This window comes from Prionailurus viverrinus, chromosome A3, assembly GCF_022837055.1.
Source record: "Prionailurus viverrinus isolate Anna chromosome A3, UM_Priviv_1.0, whole genome shotgun sequence".
NCBI classification, from domain to species: domain Eukaryota; kingdom Metazoa; phylum Chordata; class Mammalia; order Carnivora; family Felidae; genus Prionailurus; species Prionailurus viverrinus.
Window position 1 is genome coordinate 45303295 of NC_062563.1, and position 24668 is coordinate 45327962.

At 41.6% G+C, this 24668-nt stretch overlaps 1 protein-coding gene across 8 annotated transcripts in view; it reads left to right on the forward strand.

The window, feature by feature from the left end:
• CFAP61 (cilia and flagella associated protein 61) overlaps positions 1–24668 on the forward strand; it is a 289083-nt gene that overhangs the window by 131704 nt on the left and 132711 nt on the right. For 5 of the 8 annotated variants that reach the window (XM_047854160.1, XM_047854163.1, XM_047854166.1 and 2 more), the window contains 3 exons: positions 2475–2552; positions 8242–8448; positions 11209–11343. In XM_047854160.1, coding sequence (XP_047710116.1) covers positions 2475–2552; positions 8242–8448; positions 11209–11343 — 420 coding nt within the window. Of the gene's footprint in view, positions 1–2474; positions 2553–8241; positions 8449–11208; positions 11344–20172; positions 20233–24046; positions 24192–24668 lie in introns of those variants that run through there. The other 3 variants (XM_047854167.1, XM_047854168.1, XM_047854162.1) reach the window with 3 other exon arrangements.

Below are 24668 nucleotides of genomic sequence, written 5' to 3' on the forward strand. Positions count from 1 at the left end.
CAAGCCCTAAAGGTTACATACTGTATGATTCCACTTACATTACATGTTTGAAATAACTCAGTTTTAGAAATGGAGAAGAGATTATTTGTTGCCACAGGTTAAGGGCCAGAGGAAGGCAGAAAGTAGATGGGTGTGGTTATAGCAAGGTAATTCAAGGGATCTTTTGTTGGAACTGTACTGGTGGATATATGAACCTACACATGGATAAAATTGTGTAGAACTTGATACACACACACACACACACACACACATCAATGTGCATTCCCTGCTTGTCATATTATGCTAGAGTTTTGCAGAATCTTACTACGACAGGATACTGGGCAAAGTGTAGAAGGAATTTCTCTGTATTTCTTTTTTTTAAAAAAAACATTTGTTTTTGAGAGAGAGACAGAGACAGAGTGCAAGCAGGGGAGGAGCAGAAAGAGAAGGAGATACAGAATCTGAAGTAGGCTCTAGGCTCCGAGCTGTCAGCACAGAGCCCAACATGGGGCTCAAACCCACTAACCGTGCGATCATGACCTGAGCCAAAGTTGGCCGCTCAGCTGACAGAGCCACCCAGATGCCCCTGTCTGTATCATTTCTTACAACTACTTGTGAGGCTACAGCTATCTCAATACAACTTTCAATAAAAAAAAGAAAAAAAAAGCCAGTTTCACTCGAAGTGGTAAAAATTACTAACTTAATTAAATTTCAATCCTTAAGTACCTGTATTTTCAATATTCTGTTGTGGCAAAATGCGAGGTGCACATAAAGGTCTCCTACTGCAGACTAAAGTATGTTAGTTGTTTCAAGAAAGAGCATTTCTAAAAAAAAAAAAAAAGAAATAAAGAGCATTTCTGCAATTGTTTGATTTTCATGCAGAACTAGCCCCTGTTCTCATGGAACACCACTTTTACTTGAAAGAACAGCTGGCAGACAAAATATGGTTATTCGGTCTCAGTCTCGAATACTTGGCAGACATTGTCTTAAAAATGAAAGACGCAAGGCTGTCACTCCAAGGGAACAACTGACAGTATTTGTTCCCTGTGATAATATCCAAGCTTTCAATAAAAAAATTAGAATTTTGGAAAATCAGTATCTTTCATCATGAGCTTCACAGCTTCCAAAAATTTTTAAAAGTTTTTCTGATGAGGCTGGTGGCAATGTCACCAAATGTGATGCTTTTAATTTTTTTAGCATTTATTTATTATTGAGAGACAGAACATGAGTGGGAGAGGAGCAGAGAGAGGGAGACACAAAATCTGAAGCAGGCTCCAGGGTCTGAGCTGTCAGCACAGAGCCCAGTGCAGAGCTCAAACTCACAAACTGTGAGATCATGACCTGAGCCAAAGTCAGACGCTCAACTGACTGAGCCACCCAGTGCCCCTGATGCTTTGATATTTTATCATAAGTCAACATTTGGAAAATCTGTGTAAGCTTGGTGAGCCAATATTTTGTAGATAAAACAGGATGTTACAACATTACACATAGGTAAAAAGTACTCACGTGAGTACAAAGTTTACTGATATGGTTTCAGCTTCCACAATGCAATTAATCTTTTATTTTTTATTTTTTTAAATATTTATTTTTGAGAAAGACAGAGCACGGGAGGGGAAGGGGCAGAGAGAGGGAGTCACAGAATTGGAAGCAGGTTCCACGTGCTCAAACCCACGAACTGTGAGATCATGACCTGAGCCAAAGTCGGAAGCTTAACCAGGTGCCCTGCAACTGATCTTTAAAACAGTACCACTTGTTGAGCATCAGAGAAGAATATCCATAATTATCTGAAAGATTATTTAAATACTTCCCTGTTTTCTAGCTCTGTATCTTTGTGAAGACAGATTTTTTTTGTATATTTCAACCAAAATAACATATTGCAGCAGATTGAATGAAGAAGCAGATATGAGCATCCAGCTGTCTTTCATTAAGCCAGACATTAAAGGGATTTGAAAAAATATAAAACAATGCGACTCTCCTCTCTAAATATTTTTGTCAAATTTTGAATTTTGTTTTAATTAGTAAATTCAACAAAAATGAATCAACATCAAAATTTTCCCAATTTTAATTTCTAATATAGAAAATAGTGATAGATAGATATTACACACATAAACCAAGCTCTTTGGGGTCCTCAGGGAATAGGGGTCCTGGGATCACAATATTTGAGAACCACTAATGCAGAGCTAAGGAAAACAGATTCCAGGTCAAAGGGACTGTGGTTTGAATCACAGATCCAGCCCGTACTAACTAGAAATCTCAGCATGTTACTCAGCCCCCCAAGCCTTATTTTCTGGTAAGTGAAATAGAGAAAATGATAATATTCATAGGAGTGAGAGTTCAATGAACACAGGGAGGACATTTAACTTAGTACATGGTCCAAAAAGGTAGGATGTTGGCTCTGACCGTCATTGTTGTTAGTTACAGCCGACTACTGACTGCTTACACAAACCTTGATGGTTATATTTTAAGGGCCTTAAAATATATGCTTATCTTTTCAGGATGGAACATCACTGAAAGCATTTGTAGCTGAAGTTGCAGAACAAATAGTTGGCATTGCAGTGATCAGAGATGAAATGGTAAATTGCAAAATAGACATTGATTTCTTGGATTGTGCCTTTTTATATCATGAATTAGCACACAATACCTCTTTTTCATTTTTGTTTATTTAATATGAATGCCTCTTTTTTTAAGGATTTCATCATCTGCTTGGTTGATTTTTCAGTTCCCATTTTTTCAGTTTAAACTATTTAAAATATTACAGAGAATATATGAAAAATTCACATTTTATAAATTCATATAATCAGGGTGCCTGGGTGGTTCAATTGGTTGAGTGTTCTGACTCTTGATTTCAGCTCAGGTCCCGATCCCAGAGTTGTGGGATCAACCCCCACATCGGGCTCTGCCCCGAGCATGGAATCTGCTTGAGATTCTCTCTCTGGGTCTCTCTGCCTTTCTCCTCTACTCATGCTCTCTCTCTCTCTCTCTCTAAAATAAAAAATTAAAAAATTAAAAAAATTTTCAAATAACCTTCCACCAGGACCACCACCACCAAAAAATCAAAACAAAACAAAAAACAAACAAACAAAAAAGTCCCAGTGCTCCCCAAAGAATTACTACTGTTAATAGTTAGGCATTTATTCTTTCCTACATTCTTGCTTGCACATAATTAATTACATGCACTGTGTGTGTGTGTGTGTGTGTGTGTGTGTGTGTGTGTATGGTCAATTGGACAAGTAATTTTTTTTTCCTAGTGCACAGCCAATTCTTCCGAAATATTTATTGCTGAGTAGTTCATTATTTTCCTGCTGACTTAAAATGTCACCTTTACATGATTCCATATGCCTGTGTCTATTTTTAAACCCTCTTTTCTGTTCTGTGGATTTACTTGTTGATATCTCTTGTATTATTATGTGCTTTGGTATCTGATATGGGAGTCTTCTCTCATTTTTCTTTTTTTCTAAATTCTCTTGGTTTTAATTAGATATTTCCTTTTCCAGATAAGCCTTGTAATACTTACTATATGAACTTATTTGCACCTTTGTGGTTTTTGTAGAACAATATAGGCAGAATCAACAATTAGAATATTGAGACTTTCTCGGGGCATCTGGGTGGCTCAGTTGGTTAAGCGTCCTACTTTGGCTCAGGTCATGATCTAGTGGTTCGTGAGTTTGAGCCCCAAGTCAGGCTGTATGCTGACAGCTCAGAGACTGCAGCCTGCTTCTGATTCTGTGTCTCTGGCTCTCTCTGCCCCTTCCCTGCTTGTTCTCTCTGCCTCTGTCTTTGTCTCTCTCTCAAAAAATAAATAAACATTAAAAAAAATTTAATAAATAAATAATGAAATATTGAGACTTTCTAGGAACATGGCTTTCTGTATTGGTGGTAGTGGTGTTGAATTATTTCGGGTTCTTCAGTAAAGTTTTGTGGCTTTTCACGTCCAGCTTTCTTGTGCCAGATACTTTGCCCCTGTAGGTTTACTCTCTGCTCTGTTCTGTTTACTCTCTGACTCTAATTGGATTTGGCCAAAGGGGAACCCTGATGAGAGGAAGGGAGGAGAGTAAATTTGGGATGCCCTCAGCTGGCTGGTCTCTCCACTGAGTTTTCTGAGCTTTTCAAGGTGGCCTTTTCTCCAGCACCCTCTCATTTTGGATTCCAGTAACTAGCACCTCCCATGCCACCCACCTAAGGTGGTGTTAGCTTGCAGTTGCTGCTACACTGTCCCCTACTGGTTTCCCTACACCCTGCCCCCTCCTTGTAAGTAGTGTTTTTGTTTTAACCCACCTCCAGTTATCCTAATTTGAACATACCATCTGTTTCCTGCTGAGACCCTGACTGATACAGTCCTGAACATTTATGATTTGTTTCTACTTGTTTTATATTTTTCTGGGTATTGGGGTGCCTGGGTGGCTCAGTCGGTTAAGCCTTGGACTTAGGCTCACAGTTTGTGAGTTCGAGCCCCGGGTCAGGCTCTGTGCTGACAGCTCAGAGCCTGGAGCCTACTTCGGATTCTGTGTCTCCTTCTCTCTCTGCCCCTCCCCCACTTGTGCTCTGTCTCTCTTTCTCTCTCTCTCAAAAATAAATAAATGTAAAAAAATTATATTTTTCTGGGTATTATAAAGAGATACTTTTTTTTCATTGTTCTAAGTGTTTATTTTGGTATGTGGGAACAATAGTACTTTTTGTCTTGTGATCTTATATCCAGCCACCTTTTTGAAGTCTCTTTAGCTCTGAGAGTTTTCAGTTGAATCTCTTTTCTGGCACAGTGTCACTTCTTCCACATTGTCTTGACCAAAGCAGTTATAGGTCATGCTCAGATTCTAGGGATGGAGAAAGTGACTCCACCTCTTGATGCTGAGAGTGTGGCAAGGTCAGTCTGCCAAAGAGCATGCAGGATGCAAGTTAATCTTGTGGCCATCTTTGGAAAATAGCCTTATTTTAAAAATATTTATGTCTTATTTCTTTTTCCAGTTTTGTTATATGTTTAGAATAACATTGAATAGTAATGTTTATAATGGATACTTTTGTGGTGTTCTTAGTTTTAATGGGAATGATTCTGTATTTTCCTCCATTTAGTATAATATTTGCTGCAGGTTTCTGGGAGGCATCCTTTATCAAGCTATAAGGAAATTCTCTTCTATTTCTTTTACTAAAAGTTTTTATTATGAATGAGTGTTGAATTTTATCATCAAATATGTTTTGGCATTTATTTAGATGACCATACGGCTTTATTCCATTAACCATTAATGTATCTTACACTATACTTGTTCTTTGGTTTATTTCTCTTTTTGATTCAATGTATCTTTGAATGATTTTTTAAAATTTTTGTTAATGTTTATTTTTGAGAGACAGAGACAGAGTGTGGGTGGGGGAGGGGCAGACAGAGGGGGAGACAGAGAATCTGAAGCAGGGTCCAAGCTCCAAGCTGTCAGCCTAGAGCCGAACACAGGGCTCAAACTCACAAACCATGAGATCATGACCTGAGCTGAAGTTGGATGCGTAACCCACTGAGTCATCCAGGCGCCCCTTGAGTGATTTTTTTAGAAAGGGTGATAGGTGGTAGGGTCTCTGAGTGCATGCATATACAAGAAGTTTTTATTTTGTTTTCACCCTTTAATACTCATCAGGCTGTATATGGAATTTTTATGCCAATTACCTCTCAACAGATTGTTGACATTTTTACTGTCATGGTTTTCTAGTGTCCAATGTCACTGATAAAATGTAATGTTATATAAATAAATGTATATTTGTTTGCTTTCTGTCTTGAGAATTAGTTTGTTTCTTTTCTATCCCTGAAACTCTGAAATTTTACCAAAAAGTAACATGCCTTTTCTGAGTCATAGGAATATCTTTCCTCTATGATTTCATCATTTTTTCCCTTTTAATTTATTCTCCTCTTCTTGAATTCCTTTTAATTCAAGGATATTGGACCTTTGGAATTGCACCTTCACTGTCTCTTAACTTTCTTCTCATTTCTTTATCTCTTGTACTTCTTTTTTTTTAACTTCCTCTTTTTTTAGTTTATTTACTTATTTTGAGAAAGAGAGAGCGAGAGCACAAGGGTGAGTGGAGGAACAGAGAGAGAGAGGCAGAGAGAGAGAATCCCAAGCAGGCTCCACACCATCAGCACAGAGCCTGATACGGGGCTGGAACTCATGAACCATGAGAGCATGACCTGAGCTGAAACCAAGAGTTGGATGCTTAACCAGCTGAGCCACCCAGGCATCCCTTCTCTTGTACTTCTTACTCTTCATTCTAAGAGATTCTCTTGATTTTGTCTTCTGGATTTGTAATTCAGTCTTCAGCCTTGTCCATTCTGTTATGCAGGCCTTCTATTGGAATTGTCATTTGAGGGTTCATATGTTTATCTTCCAAGTCTTTTTTGTAGCAGCTTGTTTGTTATGTTATATGCAAGGTCCTTCTTGTTATCTCTGAGGATACAATAGAATTTTTTTCTAAAAAAAATTCTCTTCCGTTCCCTGACTGACCTCTGTGTCCCCCTAGAGGAAGTTGTATGTTTCTTTCTTCTGATCTTTTGCATTTGTCAGTTTTCCTTGGAAGTCTGACCATGTCGTACCTGAAAGATTATAACATCAGCGTGGCTGGCTGGCTTCAGTATCCTCGACAGTTGTGCTTCTTGCTTCTCCCCTGCGTCTCTCAGTCATGAGGAGAGCTACCCAGCCCTCTGTCAAATTGGGAGGTGGCATCAGTTGTCTGGCTTCCTCTTGTGGCCTTGAATGTAGATGATCCCGGCAGACAGTAGGCCTTTGAGGGGCCCAAGGTAAGAGGGTGTAAGCTCGTGTTAGAAAACTTTGACATGTTTTCTTCCAAGGTGAAGAAAACTATCTTACTTCTGCGTCCCCCATCATGCCACCACCTCATTATTTTTAAAAAACTTTTTTGTTGTTATTTTAAGTGGTTTGGGATGGAAAGAAAATTAGGTGCACATGGCCCATCTGCTGTTTTGAGCCAATAACATCTGTTGGCCCTTTGCTTCTTGTTTTTCAATGATTTCTCAGCCCTACGCTTATTACTCATTTTATTTTATAATGAGGGATGCCTCCTTGGTAATTAAAGAAAGGTCTTAGGTGCTAAGGCAGTTGTAGGGTCAGCCCAGATGGAAAGGTCAGGCATTACCAGAATTGCCCTCAGATACCACCACTTCCCTGGTTATCCTGAGCCCCATTTCCTCTGTGCTTTATAGCAGAAGCTTTAAAGACAAAGGACCTTGATAGGCTTGGATACAGACTTCAGTTTTCCTGAATTTTCTAGTGCCAGCTTTGCCAATCACAGAGCAACTCAAGTTCCTTGCATTCTCCAATCCTTCTTTTTGAAAGTATGCTTTTAGGACAGTTCTACTGTGGAAAATAAGAAGAAATATAAGTAGGTGCTTTCCAATCTGCATATAGTTTGATGTTTCATGCATATCAGGTGTGTTTACTACTCTTGTCATGAAAGAAAGTCACACTCACTCAGAACAGCACCCCACCCCACAGTGTCCACTACTGGGAAGTGAAGCAAGACAGGCTGAATCAGTACACAGTTAGCATGGTTGAACCCCTGCTTCCCCACCCACAGTGCGGGGGCCAAAGAGTGGTTGTCAGAACTGGACCCATAGAAGCAGGAGCAGAGTGCCCAATATTTTCTTTTATAAGTAAACACTCACTAGTCTTTAAAATTACCTTCCACGATGTAAAAATAAAATACCTCAGAAGCATAAGATGTTTAGGGAATGCCTATGGACGAGGCCTAGGCTTGCAGTTTTCCTGTAGATCAGTCTAACCACACGTGCCAGTCGAAGGATGTGACCAGTGAGATGACATGTTGCCACATTAATAGTGAAGAGAGAATAGTAATGAGTCCAGAGAACATTGGTGGCTGTTGCTTGTCCCACTGCCGAATTTTGTACAGGCTCAGTCAGTCGCACTGACAAGCTTGTCCTGTGCTTGTCCAACACTGGGAAAAAGGTGTTGTCCTTTCCCCTGGTCCCTAGCAGAGACTTCAGGCTCTCTGGGTTTTTAGCAGCCACGGCTCTAAGGAACAAATTCCAAAGCTGTGTAGCCATCCTTCAGAGACAAGCCATCAGAACTTTCAGAAGACCTAATTTTCAATTTTAAAAATTTGAACAATCAAAATGAGGTAGTAAATCACTGGAGAGATAAGCACATTTCTTACTACTATACCTAAAGTAATTAAAATTTTTTCTTATCATCAAATGCATGCCACTTATTTAAAACATCCTTTAATGCCCTTTCCCCACCTCTTTTTTAGGATATAGAGTACATACGATCCCATTACAACATTGAAGATTTCATCTACTTCAGTCACCACCAACGGGAAGAACATGGGCACTTGTATCACTTTGCCCTGAACCCTATTTTTCGGCACTACACCAAGTTTTTTCTGAAGGAGATCCTCCGTTTAAGCTATAAGTCCTGTCTCTACTATCCTGTTTACCCACAATCCAGGGAAGACAAGGTAAAAGAATATCATAATGCACTTTTCCAGCACATTCACGATGTCATTCGTGTTGTGTGCCATATTTTATTCCTTCCTTGATCAATGGATTTGAATTATAACAGGGCTATGAATTTCAAATGGCCATATTGAGTTTGGCCCTTTTATTACACTATAGAGAAAGTCCAGAAGACTGAATGTCTGAAACACTCACAATCATAATTAGTAGAACAATTTGTTGGCTTTTCCATATTGACAAAGCAGAGACTGGAAAGTCTGCAAAAATGCTCTAAGAGACATGAAAGTCAAATGATTTCTTATGGTGCATTAGTGAAATGCCATAATGATCCTATCATGCTCTTTAAACAAAGAGCATTTTGGTTTGAACTCACAGAACAAATCAGTTCAGTCCTATAAGATTGCTGTGCTATCACGGCATTCCAAATAGGCACTATAACCACCGCCATAAGAGTGATGGATAAAAAGTGGGGATGTGTGGTGCTGACATAGCCTTTATGTAGTAAATACCTGTATAAGTCTCCCTAGCATGTTATACTTATGAAGACTCATACTTTGTAGTAAGCACTGTCTAGTGTATAAGGTCTAGTGCACAGATAGCAAGCTCTTCTTCCTGTTTCCATCTTGCCTCTACTTATCCCACTCAGTCTTCAGAGCACTTTCCACTAGTTAAATTATGCCTTTTGCCATGAAAGCAGAGGTGTCCGTCTTGTTCAAAGCTGCATCCCAGTGCCTAGAAAAGTTACACACATGTACACATGCCTGTCACTGACAGCTGGTCCTCAGCCTGATACAGATTTGAGAAGCTATTAGGTTCAATCACTAGACCATCTAGTTGTCCCATCATATCCCATTCATGACCAAAAACTTTCTCATGCTCTTCCCAGAATCCTTGATGTGGTCACATTTTTTCTTTGTTACCACAAATGAGCCAAGCAGATTTTTAAAGTAAGCTTATTTATTAAACTTCAAACCAGTCTGAAGCATATCAGTAAAATTCCCTTAACAATAATTTTGCCAATGCATCTTATTTAACAAAAGCCTTTGGGGGAAGAAAAGAGGGAATGGGGAAGAAGAAAAAACATGGAAGGGATTTTCAGTGAGATGCACAATATGCTCTAGTGATGATCATTTTTCCTATCAAAGTGTGGTGCCGTAGCCATGTGAACGCCCTAGATTTGAACCTCAGGAGATAGAAAGGTAACAATTCTGGAAGATCCTGATCCTCCCCCCAACCCCCCGTTTCTTTTTACTATTCATTTGGCCAGTGGCCAGTGTGGTGACCTTCAGGATGTGATACTAAATTCTTACTTTTTATTCATGATGTTACCTGCATGTGCCCAGTTGGTATGAAAGTCCTTTTGCATCATAATAAAAAAAAATATCTTTGACATTTCATCAAACATTCACATATTTATCTCAATCATATAGAATTTGGAATGTGTTATACACTATTTCACATAGGATATAGAAACACATTTGGAGACAGATTTCCTCACAGTCTGCACTTGCAGGTGATTTACACACATACCTTTCTTTAAACACGTGTAAGAAGCTGTACCAGATAAATTAGGAAAGAGTTTCCAAATTCTGCTATAAATTCCCAGTTGACTATAATAAAAATGAATGTTAGGCTTGCTTTATCAAGATGATTTTCTCCACGCCCTCCTGTGAGGACATGTATTAAGAGATCCTCCAGGCATAAAAGCAGAATTCTGGCTAGGAACTCCTGGGCTCTATTTTTCAGTGTATACAATCAGGGTGTGAAGTTCAATGATGAAGGATTTTAGAAATCCCTTTTAGAAGCTCTTAGAAATGCCTGGGGGCTGTTTTTGGAACAGCAATAAGTCATATGTAAACCATCTTATTTATTAAACTACACCTAATTTTAGTTCAGTTTTATTTGTTTTGCTTTCCATTTTAAATTCAATAAACATACTAAAATTTTGGATTCACAGTTTAACTCTTGAGGTTTAAATGGTTGAAATACCCTGAGTTAGTTTCACCAGAACCCCTGAGGGGGTTCATAAATGTGAAAGAAATAAAAATCACCGTGTTCAGTTTTCTCTGCCAAGTTTTAAAAGTGGGGTAAAATGTATATTTTGACGCATTCTCCTAAAACATGGTTTATCATAGTCTATTTCAGTAAGCATAAATCCAGCTCATAATTTAGCATTAATATAAGTCAAAATAATAGGATCCCATTTCTGCACCCGCACCCCACTTTCTGATCTCATCTTTTTGTTTTAAAGCGCTTGTTTTATCAGCAAAAGTCCAGTTGAAGTGGCTGTGACTTTCACAGACAGGAAGATTTCCACATCTGCACTCAGCCTCCTCTCGGATGACATTTTTATCTATGTGCCTTCTTAAAGCAGCTTGTGCCAAACACGCAAAGGTTAACAGGACGCAGATAACACAGCTTAATGGGGTCAAATCAAGCTGATTCATGATCACTATGGAGAAGAATATCCTCCTGGGGAAAATACTTGTACTGAAAAATCCCATAAACCAAACCACTTGTTTATCTGTCATTCCCACAGAGATAGTAATGTAATTACTCTCGTAATTATCTTCATTAGTGTCAGGCATTATCTACAATTCATTCCTCTGCTCGAAGAGTATGTTTGTTTATTTGCCGACTTTTCCCCCTCCCCCGTTTGGCCGAGTTCAGACTTTTGTGTTTGTAAAGCCGCATGCACGCAGGCGTCTGTGCTGCGCGGCTCTGACATTCTCTCCCCTAAAACAGAGATCGCTGTCTTTCAGTTCCAGAGCTCCTATGCCCACTCCCTGACATCCGCCCTTCATTACTTGGTTCCCGTGCGGCCGCGACGACAGATTGTCTATCCTCTGGAAAAGCTTGGCATCAACGCTCCATCAAAGGCGGTCTCCAAGGACGCGGTGGGTAGCCGGGCGGCAGCAGGCATGGAGGCTCTGTGCCAACTCTCGCGGGCGTGGCAGATGGGGTGGCCGCGCTGTCTTCTCGGGAGCAGGCTGCTTCTTAATTACAGGGAGCCTGGTGCTCATGCCCTTACAGGGGCGCCCTGCGGAGGCTCCCCTGCAGCCCTTTCCCTCAGGTGGTTATTGCACAGAAACCTGACACAGGGGTGGCCTGATCCCTGGGTGACAGACCCCACAGGGACACCTCGTGTGCTGTGTCTCAGCACAGGCGGCCTAGGGTCAAACTCCCAGCATATTTCTGTTTCCTTTCTCCTTCCTCAAAAGCAGATTTCCCCTTTCCATTGATGTTTTGTTTAGGCAAAAGTGGGCATTCACAAGTCAGACAAAGCGGACAGAGAAAGTAGAGCTGGCTGAGTTTGAGATGTTTGGGTCCTAAGCTGCGTTTGTTAAACTCCTCTGTGGGGAGTCAGGATGATTAACAGGTCCATATTAGCTGCCCTGGGGTGGCACAGGCTTAACCTTAAAATGAACAACCCTGGGATGCTTTTTCTACCAAAACAGGAGAAGAAACAAAAATAGAACCTAGATTTCACTTTAAAAATGGAAATGTACATGTGTGTGTACACACGGCCATGTTCTAACTGGAAAAGCATGATTTTGTCAAGTTTACTTCCATATGTAGGCTCGTAGTATTTGTGTACACTTCCATTTAAATAAGTTGAAAAAAAATTCCCTTAGTGTGCTGATGTTTGTACATTGTGAGAGAGGAAAGTGGAAGGTTTAAATTCTCCAAAAGGTTAGCCAAGGAGTTGCTAGATACGGTGCTCAAATCAACAGCTTGGGCAACCCCGGTGCTGCAGGAAGCACATCATTCTGCTGCCCCCGGCTCCCACTTTGCTGGGTGGGGCGGGGGCGGGGTTCCACCAAGACCCAGCTTCGTGGCACCTGCTGACTGTACCCAAGGTTGCTTCAGTTCTACATTCATCTCTATATTTGTAAAATAAACAAGAAATTCTAAATTTATATTTGAGTAGAGACTGAAAATCAGTAGCAATTCTTTCCCCTCCTAACTCTCTATGATGAGAAATATCGAGCATATACAAAAGTGGAGAGGACCAGATGAAGCAGGGCTTCTCGTTCTGTGGGGCTGACAGACCTTATCTCCTTTTTTTTTTTTTTTAACCCATCATAGGCTGATAGTTTTATAAAAGGTGAATTTCTTAAAAATGAATTTAAAGCAAAGACAGATAAGATTCAAGTCCAATTATTTTATTATTAGATTTAACAGACACAGAATTACTCTGTCCAATTGCTGTAAAACTGCTGAATGCCTCTCTCAGTCTTTGCAGTTACTACATGGGCACCTATCTCAGACCACACGTTGAGTAGCACTGAACTCCCAGATAGTTGGCACTGAACTTCAGAAATTTCCAATTCTTGGCCAATTTTGGATCTCTACCCCCCGCCCCCATCACTTCCCCTTCCTCCTTATCATTTTGGAGCAATTCCCAATATATATATTTCATCCAGGGCCAGCATGAGTTTTTAGGTAGCAGGGCCCAACGCATTGCAGGGCACGGTCTGTCCACTCTAAAGATAAGAGTGCCCGAGCCGATCTGGAGGATCATTGGGATGGCCACCAGATGGTCTGTTTTGTGGTACAGATCCTGGGATTGGACTCCTTTGGAATGACAGCAAAGACCTACAGATTTGGCACAAAGACAGTGCCTTAGGGTCAGAGAGGGTGGCTTCTTCTATAGCTCAGTGAAACACAGCTTCCATAGAGTTGTGCTGATCCCAGGAGAAGGAGCTGCAGGTACCAAGTGTAAGGATGAAATTTCTGTGTCGGATCAGGGTAAGGATGAGAGATGCCGCCCTTTTACAGTGACTGCTGACACTCCTTCCAGTATGGAGAGACCATACGACGAGGCCAGGAGAAGCCCTCATAGGGCTCTGGCACCTTCAGCCAGCCCTCTGGTAGCATGAGTTCTGTGGCTGGACCAGGAGGGAAGGAATGCAGAGCTGTCACCTGGTTATCAAGAGCAGTGTTTTTCTGAGTACCAGGAGCTTCTCTCTACCCTCACCCCCAGGAATCTCCAGAGCCTGGAACTCCAAGTAGGGAGAAGGCCAGAAAAAAACATTTTGTTTCATTAAAAATAATCTTATCATGACTTCCCAGGTTAGTATGAGTTGCAATTGTTGCTTACATGTAGTGACCTTTTCTATAGTGATCTTGGTGTGCTGTGTACCCACCCCCACAACACAGAGCCGTGGCTCATTTCAAGGCACAACAGGGGATGGATTGTTCACATCTCTGGTCCAGGAAGGCAGCCACTTACCAGGCAGGTGGAGCTGATGCTTGGTACCTGCTTCACTGGACTGCATTGTTTATTATACCTCTGAATTTTGACTTCTGAAGAAACACTTTTACTGCTGCTTACTGTACTCCTTCTTGAGAAGGTCTTAGTCAAGATTTAGTTCAGCAAATAAGATTTAGTAAAAGTTTTAGAAATCTTAAAAGTGTGGTCAAAAGATTTTCAAGAGCATAATCCACATGGGATGGGCCTGGACATTTGAAAATTAAAATGTGGAATTATATTATTTTAAATTATTTTTTTCTTTTCAACATTTTCGTTGGATTTAATGTTTTAGGCTGATGACCTGAGACAGGGTGAGCCAAATAGAAATGTTTTAGGAGGAATTTCTATAGAGCCCTAAGAGCATTGTTTTCTTAGCAGAGCAATAGTGTTGCAGCCGTTGAACTGAGTGAAACTGAGTGACTCATTACTAGATGAATGCCTTCTATTTTCCCTTTAAGTTTTAACGCCCCCTCTCCCCACCCCCAACCAGCACAAGGAGGTTATATGGCTCCCTCACCATGTCCGCACATTTCTCTGGCTGGGCATTTGCCTTTCATACCTTTTACCCTACTTAAACCATCTCAGAGTGACCATCCATTCCCTCACCTTCACCTAGGAAGCCAGTCTTCAAGGGAACAGATCGTTCCAGGCATGAGTAATGGGATAGAAAGTGTTTCATCTCTGTGGGTTGCCAATTTGAATCTGGCACAAGCCAGCAGTGATTGAAATTCATCACTGCGTGGCAGGGAAATATGCCCCCTCCCTACTTCAAGGCCCTGGTGGTTTCTGCCTGGTTTGGAGGATAGGTGACTCTGCCATAATACCTTCCCTATGGCTTTCATTAATTGACAGCCCACCCCATATTGGGTCATAAGAAAGGACCTGGGAAACATATAAATGATTTTCATCCCACATTACAAAGGTACGCCCCCCCCCCCCCCCCCGCCAAATTCATCGTAATATCTCCATAGTCAGCCAGTACAGATTATGGATAAGAGAGAAGACGTTTTTCTGACCAAGACCATGATCATGTGGGATAGGCCTGGAAGACTCATTTCTCAGCTTGAATTGGCCATCTTGGTCAGTGCATGTACATTCTGGGAATTATTGTGATGGGAGTTTTTTATTAAATGAATCAGCATGGCCCACATACGTGAAAACTATGATTAGGGAAACACTCAAATTTGGCCGAATTAATTGAATGGCCATATTAAGGACTATGGAGCAATTTGACCGGGTGGTTCCAGTTTCTTTCCTTTCCTGCTCCTACACAGGGATTCAGAGATGACTGTGACACCTTCCCATCTGGGAACTTACAGGCTAGTGTCAGTATTAACATGGGATTGCTTGGTCTGATTAAACAAGGATGGGAGAGGGCTGCATTCGTCCCTGGTACTGAGAGCCAGACTCAGAAGGAGTAGCCACAGTGGGTTCTGCACAATCACTTGGTAGGGAATGAGTTTGTTCTGAGGCATTGTTTCCTTTCTAAGAGTGGGATTTTAAATGAGTCCTATTTGTGAAATGAAATCCTGGAAAATCTTCCTTGAGCTAAAACAGCTCCTACCCTTGCTTCAGTATCCTAGATTCTCCCTGTCATCCACTTCAGTGTCTCTAATTCTTCATCCTAGTTTATGTGATTCATAGAATTAGAGGGTGAACTCATCTGTCTCTCTCTCTCTCTCTCTCTCTCTCTCCCTCTCTCTCTGCCCCCCCCCCCAAATTTTTGGGGCTAAACCAAGCCATCATCTATCAGATGACAGAATCATTTCAGGAATCATACTTTCAGGGCCATCAATGCCTGTTGTTACTTTTTTGTGGGGGTTTATTAGTGATGGTCTGTTTAAATCTTGACTAATGAATTCTTTGAGGCCTCCCTTTTCCCTTTGTCTTTCTACAAAGGAAAATGACAGTTTATTTAACCCCCCATTCTCAGAGCTAAGCGCTGGCTCACTTTTTGCTGGTATGTTATCTCTCAGGAAGATGTCACTCACTGGCATTCAGTTACCCTTGGAATTGTCCCTTTTCATCTCTGCTGTTCTTCCCCAGTCCAGCTATAATTACCATCTGATGGACTGTTACTGGATACTGTTTCACTTGTGCATCTGCTGCCCTAGGAAATTGCATTATTCTCTGAGCACCTGCTAGATTTTCCCCAGCTTGATTGTTCCCCAACCCCCCCCCTCCCCTTCAAACTTGGAAACTTTCGCTGCCCATGGTTAGACTTCCCTTGGTTGTTCTTCTAGTCGGGATGTGTACGTGTGTTTTAAAATCAGCCCAGTAGCATCTCCTTGGTAGAGGTTTCTAAAAATGTATACCCACGTTTTTCAATATCGTATATGCACTGATCACCTTAATGTGACCATGGCGATATTATCTTGAGATGAAAGTAACCCACTTTACAGCCCATGGGTCAAGTTTGCTTTTTCAAGCCATTTCTCAGCCATTTGTTCTACGAACAGAAGATGTATTTGCTCTTATTTAGGAACTCTTTTCTCTGACATCCTTAGAAAAATTTACATGAGTTCTTTTTTTTTCTCCAAATAGTACAAGTTCTGTGGTCATTTCTTTCCAATTCTCTGAACACTATCTAGTTTAGTGTTATATGTAGTATACATGTGTACATAAGAATGACTTCTGTGACATCAGTGATTTATTCTCATAATCCCTTCCTCTTAGAAAAGGTTACAAAATAACAACAGCAACCACTTCTATTGACAGTATAGAGCTCTTACTAAAGGCTTCCCATGAATCATCTCATTTAATGCTCACATTGGCACTTGTAAATAGTCAATTCTACTACCCTTCTCAACGTATCTAAAGAAAACAGGCTTGTAGGGAAGGAGGGTAAATGACTTGTCCAAAGACTAATTCATTGGCAAAGCTTCAAATCAAGGCATTTGGATGCCAAATCCCTACCTTCAATCATTACGTGTGTACTCTCTTATCTAAAAAGTAAAGTACTGCTGTCACAGCTCATTGTAGGAAAACCAAACCGCAGAGAAGGAAGATGGCTTGCCAGAGTCCTTTTGGGATCTCCCAGATCTTTGGCACCAGCTACTTAATCAAAAGGTGACCCACAGATAATTGGCTTACCCCCAGAACAGTTTGAATTTTCCTCTTGGCCGAGTCCTCTACTCTTGAGTCTGATTCGGGGCCAGCCTGACCCCGGCTGGGCTCAGCTGGGAAGGAGCAGACTCATGGGGCCAAGGTGGTATGCCGAGGTCAGTTTTTAGACACCAGCTGATCAGGCTACCTGCACTTCTCTATCCAGGTTATTGTTGCAAATCTTTTGAAATTATATTGGCAGCTGCTGGGAAAGGAGGGAAAAAAACTAGGATCTCATGCATAGGTTATGTTACAAATCTCTCAATATTCAGTTCCATGCTGCATGTGGCTTCACATTGTTCTTAGAATGTGCTCAAGTAGGGATGCCTGGGTGGCTTAGTTGGTTAAGCATCCAACTCTTGGTTTCCACTCAGGTTGTGACCTCATGTTTCATGAGATCGAGCCCCGAGCCCCATGTCATCAGGTCTGCACTGACAATGTGGAGACTATTTAGGCTCTCTCCCTCTCTCTCTTTCTCTGTCTCTCTCAAAATAAATAAACATTAAAAAAAAAAAGATTTAAAAAAGAAAGTTCTCAAGTAAATGCCAAGGCTGAGTAACTGAAGGTTTGCTCAGGAGGCCAGGGGTGGAAAGGGTATGCACTGGTGGCATAATCGACAAGCCTGGACATTGTTTAGAATTTGGGCTGATAGAATACCAAAAATGCCAAAAGAAATAACACACCCTTCAGGGTGTGATAAGCTAAGAAGCTGCGAAAAGTAAAGTTACTTCTTGACACCTCAGAATCATCAAAAACCAATCCTACATCTTATACTTACTTTCTGGAATAGATATTGTAGGATAGTCAACATCTCTCTCCCTTCCATCCTCCCTCTCTCTCTCTTCAACAGCTTTATTGAGATATGAATCGCATATAATACAATACAATCACATATAATACAATTAAATACCATTTAAGTTGTGCAATTTATTGGTTTTTAGTATATTCAAACAGTTGGGTAACTATCACCGTCAAATTTCAGAACTTTTTTGTCTCCCCAGCCATTAGTAATGACTTCTTATCCACCCCTTCCCTGAGCCCTAGACAACTGCTAATTTACTTTCTGTTTCCATGAATTTGCCTACTCTGGACATTTCGTATAAACAGAATTATACAGTGTGGCATTTTGTGACTGTCTTCTTTGACTTACCGTGTTTATAAGGTTCACCCATTTTATTGCATGTATCAGTCTTGATTCCTTTTTATTGCTGAATAATACTCTATTATATGCATGTACTGTATTTTATTTATCCATTCATCAGTCAGTGGACATTTGAGTTGTTTCCATCATGTTGTAATGAACATTCCTGCACAGGTTTTTATGTGGCTATTATGTTTTCATTTCTCTTGGGTGTCCATACCTAGGAGCAGGATTGCTGGTTCATTTGGTAACTCTATATTCAACATTTTGAGGAACTTGTAAACTATTTTCCCAAGTGACTGCACCATTTTGCACTCTCTCATTCTTAGATTAGACCCAGCATTCCTGCTAACAAGTGGTAAAGTGCTGGTCAACTCAAGACCAGGGATGGGCAGTGTACCTAACCATTCTTTCAATTCAGGAGTGGAGCTTTCTCACCAGTCCTGGAGAGCTTCATGCTTGGTTGACTGAACACCCCTAATAGCAGCTTCAGTTATTTTGAAAACAGATTTTTCTAAAATATAATCTCCCCTGATCTTATCTTCCTTGCCTGACCCTCTCTGGCTCATCAGCCTCCTGTATGCCTGCATGCACATTTAGATGAGCCGCAGCAACAGGAAAAAAAAAAAAAAGCCTATCCAAACCACAGGAGTGAAATACAGGACTTCCTGGTTTTTAAGCTACCAGCATGTCCTTTGTTTGAGTCCACCTTTACTAGTGTCACTGCTTTTAAAACAGCTCCCAACAGGAAAAAAAAATCCTGAGGCTTTCCTGAATATTGATCGCGTTCTTGCCACAACCCAATAGGAAGAAAAAAAAATGCATCCTGTTCCCCGCAGAGCCAGAGTAATGAATGCTGCTGAGGTCCAGAAAGGCCTCGGGATGTATCAGCTGCCTGCACTGCTGTGCTGTGCTGGGAAGGGCTACGGCCAAGCAAGGCTCCTGGGTGGACCTGAGCTCCCGGGGAGGGAACTGGCCTTCACAGCTAAGTGGCTTCTTCAGAATCCGCCTTTAGGGAGGAAAAGGCATGGCTGCACCAACAGGAGGCTTTGCTTTGTGTATTTTAAAGTAGCTGGGGATATAAAATGACAAAGGGCACAATTAGAGCTACAGATGCTGACTAGGAAGTTACATCTTTTCCTCTTGATTGAAAAAAGTTCCTCATTACAACAGCGGTGCATATTTCTGGTAGAGATTTTAGGAAAAATCAATAGAAAGAGAAAATCCATAAAAGCTGCAATAATCTATCTATAGGTTACCTTTGTTAATATTTTGGTGTTCTTACTTTGGGATTCTTTTCTGTGGAAAAAAATACATGCAATTAAACATGATGTTTTGAAACATACTTTTTCACTTACTATGTTATGAATGTCTTTGCACATTACTAAGTATTCTAAAGTGTCCTTTCAATGTTGCACATGTCCTGTGAGCAGCCACCCCTAGCCACCCGTGAGTACTTTCTGTGCCGGGCTCTGTGTTACACGCTTGCATGGATTGCCTCATTGCGTTCTCCCAGAAGCTGGGCATCATTTTCTCCATTTTGCGGTGGGGGAAACTGAGGTTAGGAGAGGTATGGTTATGTAACAGACAGAGCATTAAGCCCAGCAGGACTTGTGGGAATAACGATGAAGCCACTTGATTTCTGTCTTCCATCACTCTGTAAGTATGCTCACTGTGGCCGGCTTCTCCCTAGTACCCAGGTGGAAAGTAGGCAAATCACCCTGTGATTTTTCTGTTTACTTTTAGGTAATCAAAGTTGTGTGAGTCACTCTAAATCACAAAACATCTTCATTCCACAAAAGGTCCAGTTTCATTTCATGTAATAATCAAAACTCAATTTTCATCTGAAGATTGGAGTTCCTCCTCCCCCTGCTGAAGCCTATAGCTGGGGAAGGAGGGCAGGAAGGACCTTTTCTCTCTAACTTACCATGCCCCCGACTTATGTAGCATCTATTTAGCTTATTATAGTTAAGGGTGTGTGTGTGTGTGTGTGTGTGTGTGTGTGTGTGTGTGTGTGTATGTGTATGTGTATGTGTGTGTGTGTGTGTGTGTGTGTGTGTGTTTAAACCTGTTACTTTCTTGTTATTTAACTATATTCCCAGTCCTTGTGAAACTGGGGCAGGGCAGGGAGGAGCAGCTAGGGGAGCAGGCAGGTCTGGACTCAACTGCTACTGTCATAGGATGGCTCCTGCTCTGCTGACCAGCCTCCTCTTTTTGTGGCAGGTGCTTGGTTTCCTCAGATTCCTGTCACTGAGGGCATCCTGCCTGCTTTCCATAGCACAGGTAATGCACCCTCCCAGCTCTGCGCCCTGGGTCTTCATTTCCCCCAGAGGCGGCCCTATAGGAAGAACCTACAATAAGACTCACACCTGTGGTCAACAGACAGCCACTGTGGGCCACCTTCCCGTCCATCACCCAGCAGCAGCTGGCCTGCCTATTGCATCCTTCACATTTCTTGGGCAGAAATCACACACCAGTCCACTAATGGTGGCAACTCATGTGAGGGTCTCTGAGGGCCCCAAACCTTTAATGGAGACATAAAGTGAAAGAAGAGACCATCTCCATGTGTCTTCTTTGGGGTGGAGTGACATGCGACCAAGAGCATATCAATGTTTCTCAGTGAGGAAATCTCCAGAAAAATCCTCTCTTATACCTGTTCTTCTTGCCCTTTGATATCTTCATTGTGAATGAGGCGTTTAAAAGTCATTTAACCAGTGCTTGCCCACCTGCTCTGACATTTTTCACAAGAGGACCTTCTTTGGAACGTAGCATCCATTGTCTTCATGCCTCTGACGTCCTGTGTGACATAACTTACCCGAGGCCAGACAGCTGCTAGGCTGAGGCTTTGGGACTACAGCATCCTGGTGCCAGATCGCAAGAGTCACCATTGTTGTTTGTAGCCATTCCCTAATGTTGGTCATTGCAGTTTTTATCCAAATTGTATCATTATAAGCAATGCTGTCATATCCATCCTTATTATTTTTGAGCACATTCATCGTAATTTCAGTAAATTCCTAGAAACTATTTTGCTTTGCTAGGTCAAAGGTAAAGCTACTATTTCTTTAATCAGAAAACATGAAGTTTTAGAATTTGAAAATGAAAGCTGTGATTCCCCAGTTTAAAAAGATGGTTTCTTTTTGCATTGTGTTTGCTTTATCTAAGTAAATAATCAGCATGCAGAAAAGCCCTCTTTTTTTATTGCCAGATGTAGATGTTTTGAGTCAGATAATCAGGTCTGCAAAATGGCAGTCTTCCATTGGCCCGTGTTTTTATTTCCTCTGACTCAGTTGAATCTCTGCTTGGAGTCTCCACTCCACCTGATGGGAGAAGAAGTAATCTCCATCAACTCCAAGTAAATTTTACAATTAAAAGTTTAAATGGAGCTCATTCAGGAACTTTCCCTTTTGGGGGGGGCAGGTAGTGGGGAAGGCATTACAGTTCTCAGGAGCCCATGAAGCATCATGGCATCGAGGAGGTGGGGGGGGGCAGTTTTCTGGTGCTTGGGTAGTGCCTATCCTCACAGGCATCCACTGGGTTTCAGAACGTCAGCTTGTCCTCAACCATCCCTTATTTTGGCATCCAGGTTCCCCAAATGGCACTTGCTACTTGCATTGGGGACATTTCCTCTTCACAGCCTTGAGAACTCTTTGAGTCCGATGTCATGTTGTCTGGAGCATGCTCTTTCTCACTCTCCTTCTCAATATATATCCCTTTCATCCATGCTCCTCTCTCTCTCTTCCCTTCACCCCCTCTGCTTCCCTTTCTCCTCATCTCCTGCACCACTTTGGGCTTTGGGAAGCTCATGACCTGCCTTATCTTCTTTCTTGCCCTGGCACCGGCCTCAGTTATCTCTACCCTTCTCAGAACAGGTGGCAGGGACTTCTCTGTGAGGCACAGATCTCTCTGCTCCCATATTCTCCAGAACCTCTGTGAGGATCCTGTCCTTTTCTTCCACTTTTATGGCCTTAACCAGAGGGAAGGAGAGGCCTGTGCTATACTTGTCTCTCTTTCCCTCCAACTCTCTTCCTCTTTCCAATTTTGGGACAATAGACTTTGCTATCACTGTGTGTTCTTCTGAAATCTGTCATTTGAGGCAAATGCTTTTAATACTCAAAAGTCAGGCTTTTTTGAGACTTAAAAACCTTCTCTCAATCTGCCATCAGCTTTGAAATGAAAAAAAAAAAAGAGAACTGACCCACATACTCTCCTGCGGCATGTCTGCCCAATGGCTGGTGTCCCTGGATGCTGCCTGAAGAGTCGGGAGGGGTCTTGAGTCAACAAGGATTTGTCAGGAATTAAATACAACTGCTAATGTAAAATAGTAGCCCTCCCCCATGATGATAACAGTAATATGCACACAGAGTACAGACCAAGAAGACTACTTGTGGGGCTGGCCCACTCCTTCCGGACCATGGAGGAACTATAAAAACATAGGCTCCATTCATTATTAAGTGATTTTATGTCAATGGATACACCTATTGTAAAGTATTATAACCCTAACTTTTACGTCTTTTCATGAAAGCTTTTAGATGTTGTATCTTGTTAATGAATTCTGCTTAAAAAGGAAAAAAAAAAGAGAGAGAGAGACAAACCAAGAAACAGACTCATAACTATAGAGAACAAACTGATGGTTACCAGAGGGGAGGTGGGTGTGGGGATGGGTGAATAGGTGATGGAAATAAATAAATAGATAAAATGATTTAAAAAATAAATAAATTCTAGTTTTATAAGGTAGGATATGCTCTCTTAGAAGACGTGAAAGACTAGGGAAACAGGGAAACCAACCAGGAACCTAGAGAGATTTTACACTCACATTGAGCTCAGGTGGATGAAACATTTTCCACAACTTAGTAATTTTTATAAAGCCATCTGAGTTTAGTTGTCCTTATTTACATGCTCACCAACTCGGAAGGGAAAATGGCATTTGTGTACATCAGAGGCAAAGGATCAAGTGGGCCTTGGAAAGCAAAGTGACAGTTGCCTTCCTGCCCGTGCTGGGGTGCCCTGTGCTGCCTCGGATAAGGGAGCCTGGTATGCCTGCTCCCAGCACAGGAGGAGCTCCACTGGAGGAGCAGCTGGAAATGCTCTGCCCTCAGTCCTCACACTGCTGTTCTCTGGGGTTGAACCTCTTTAAGGGAAAATAAAAACCTTTATCCTGTATGTTGCCTCAAGACCATTAAGCTGAGTCAAGATTACTGATGTCATGATCTCCATGGTAACCAACTTAATAAGCAAGAAGAAAACAAAAAGGATGGCTTAAAAACGGGGGGGGGGGAGATAGAATAAATAGGTATGGAAATAATGTGGGAGCCATAAAGGTTTTTTATTGTTACTTGTTTGAGATGTCAAACATGACTCAACTACAGTGCAGGCAGGCCTGAGCCATTCAGGCAGTTGAAACCCTGGTAATAAACATAAATTACATACTCTACCATAGTTCCTACTTCTCCCACTCTTCAATCATGTCCCAGTTTTTGTTTGTTCTGTTTTTTTAATATAATTCAGTGCATTGAAATTATCACCATGGTAGTTGTTATAATCAAGGTTTTTATGGTAGTTTATGTGTTTAATCGAAAGGAGCCGTGCTGCCAGAGAGCCAGTGTCAGGCAGCACTCTCCGGTCACCACGGTGAAGCTTTGCTGGCCAACACCATTGCCATTTTCACCACTGCTCATTGACCCTCAGTATGGTGCTCCAACGAAACCAGAGATGATTGTTGATTTAAAAAATTGAACTGGGATTTTTCTATCACAATTTTTAATTTGTGAGCAGGTCACAAAGATGTCTGATAATGTCCGGTGGAATTATATACAATTGGCAACCATTTTAATTAGTTTACTAGACAGCCTCCCTCCTCGCACACTGGGTCTGGGGTCACTCTGTGTTGGTAGGACCCCGGCTAGTGGCCCCCTGGGCCATATGACTTCCAACAACTCACCAATTGAGAGATAGACACACAGATGGATACACACCTGGGTGATCTGACTGACCCTAAAGGCAGAAGCAAATGCCAGACTCTGAAGGCATTTGAGTAGCTAAGTTCAACTCATGCCCAGTACCCTGTCCATGACCATGGTTTATCATTTTGTCTTGTCAGATGTTGGTGCCTGACTCTGTTCTTCATGGGGAAGTTCCCACTGTCTCCCCTCTCCCCTCTCCCTACATGTTCTGCTCTGCAGGAGCTGTTTGCTCTGGAGGATGCTGCCTTGGGCCCTAGAACCCTTGGCCCCTCTCAGGGCAGCCATGCTGAGATCCCAGTTCCCTTGAGCTTGAAGTGAGACAGGACACCAGTGGCTTGGCTTCTCTTTCCCAACGTGCCTGCCCTCTGGCGAACCACCCCAGTGGAGAGCAGATGGGGGATACAGCCCCCCAAGCCCAAATTCCAAAAGAATCTCCTTTGCAAAATAAAACATAACAAAACATTATGTAATTCAATAAAACTATTCAATTTGTCTCATATTTTTTTACAAATACAAAAATATGCTAAAAGTAAGAAAAGCCAAGCCAAGTCAGGAGAAGTACTAATGAGAGTTAACATTTGTAAATGTTATATTCCATATTCTTTATAAGAATGAGCTCATTTAATCCCCACAGCCACCTTTGGTCTAGGAGCTCTTTTTTTTGATAAACCACATAGTTGGGTTTCCAGTTCATCTTCTCAGATGCTTTTTATGAACCATCCTCTGTCTCTCTCACTTTATCTCTCTTTGTCTCTCCCT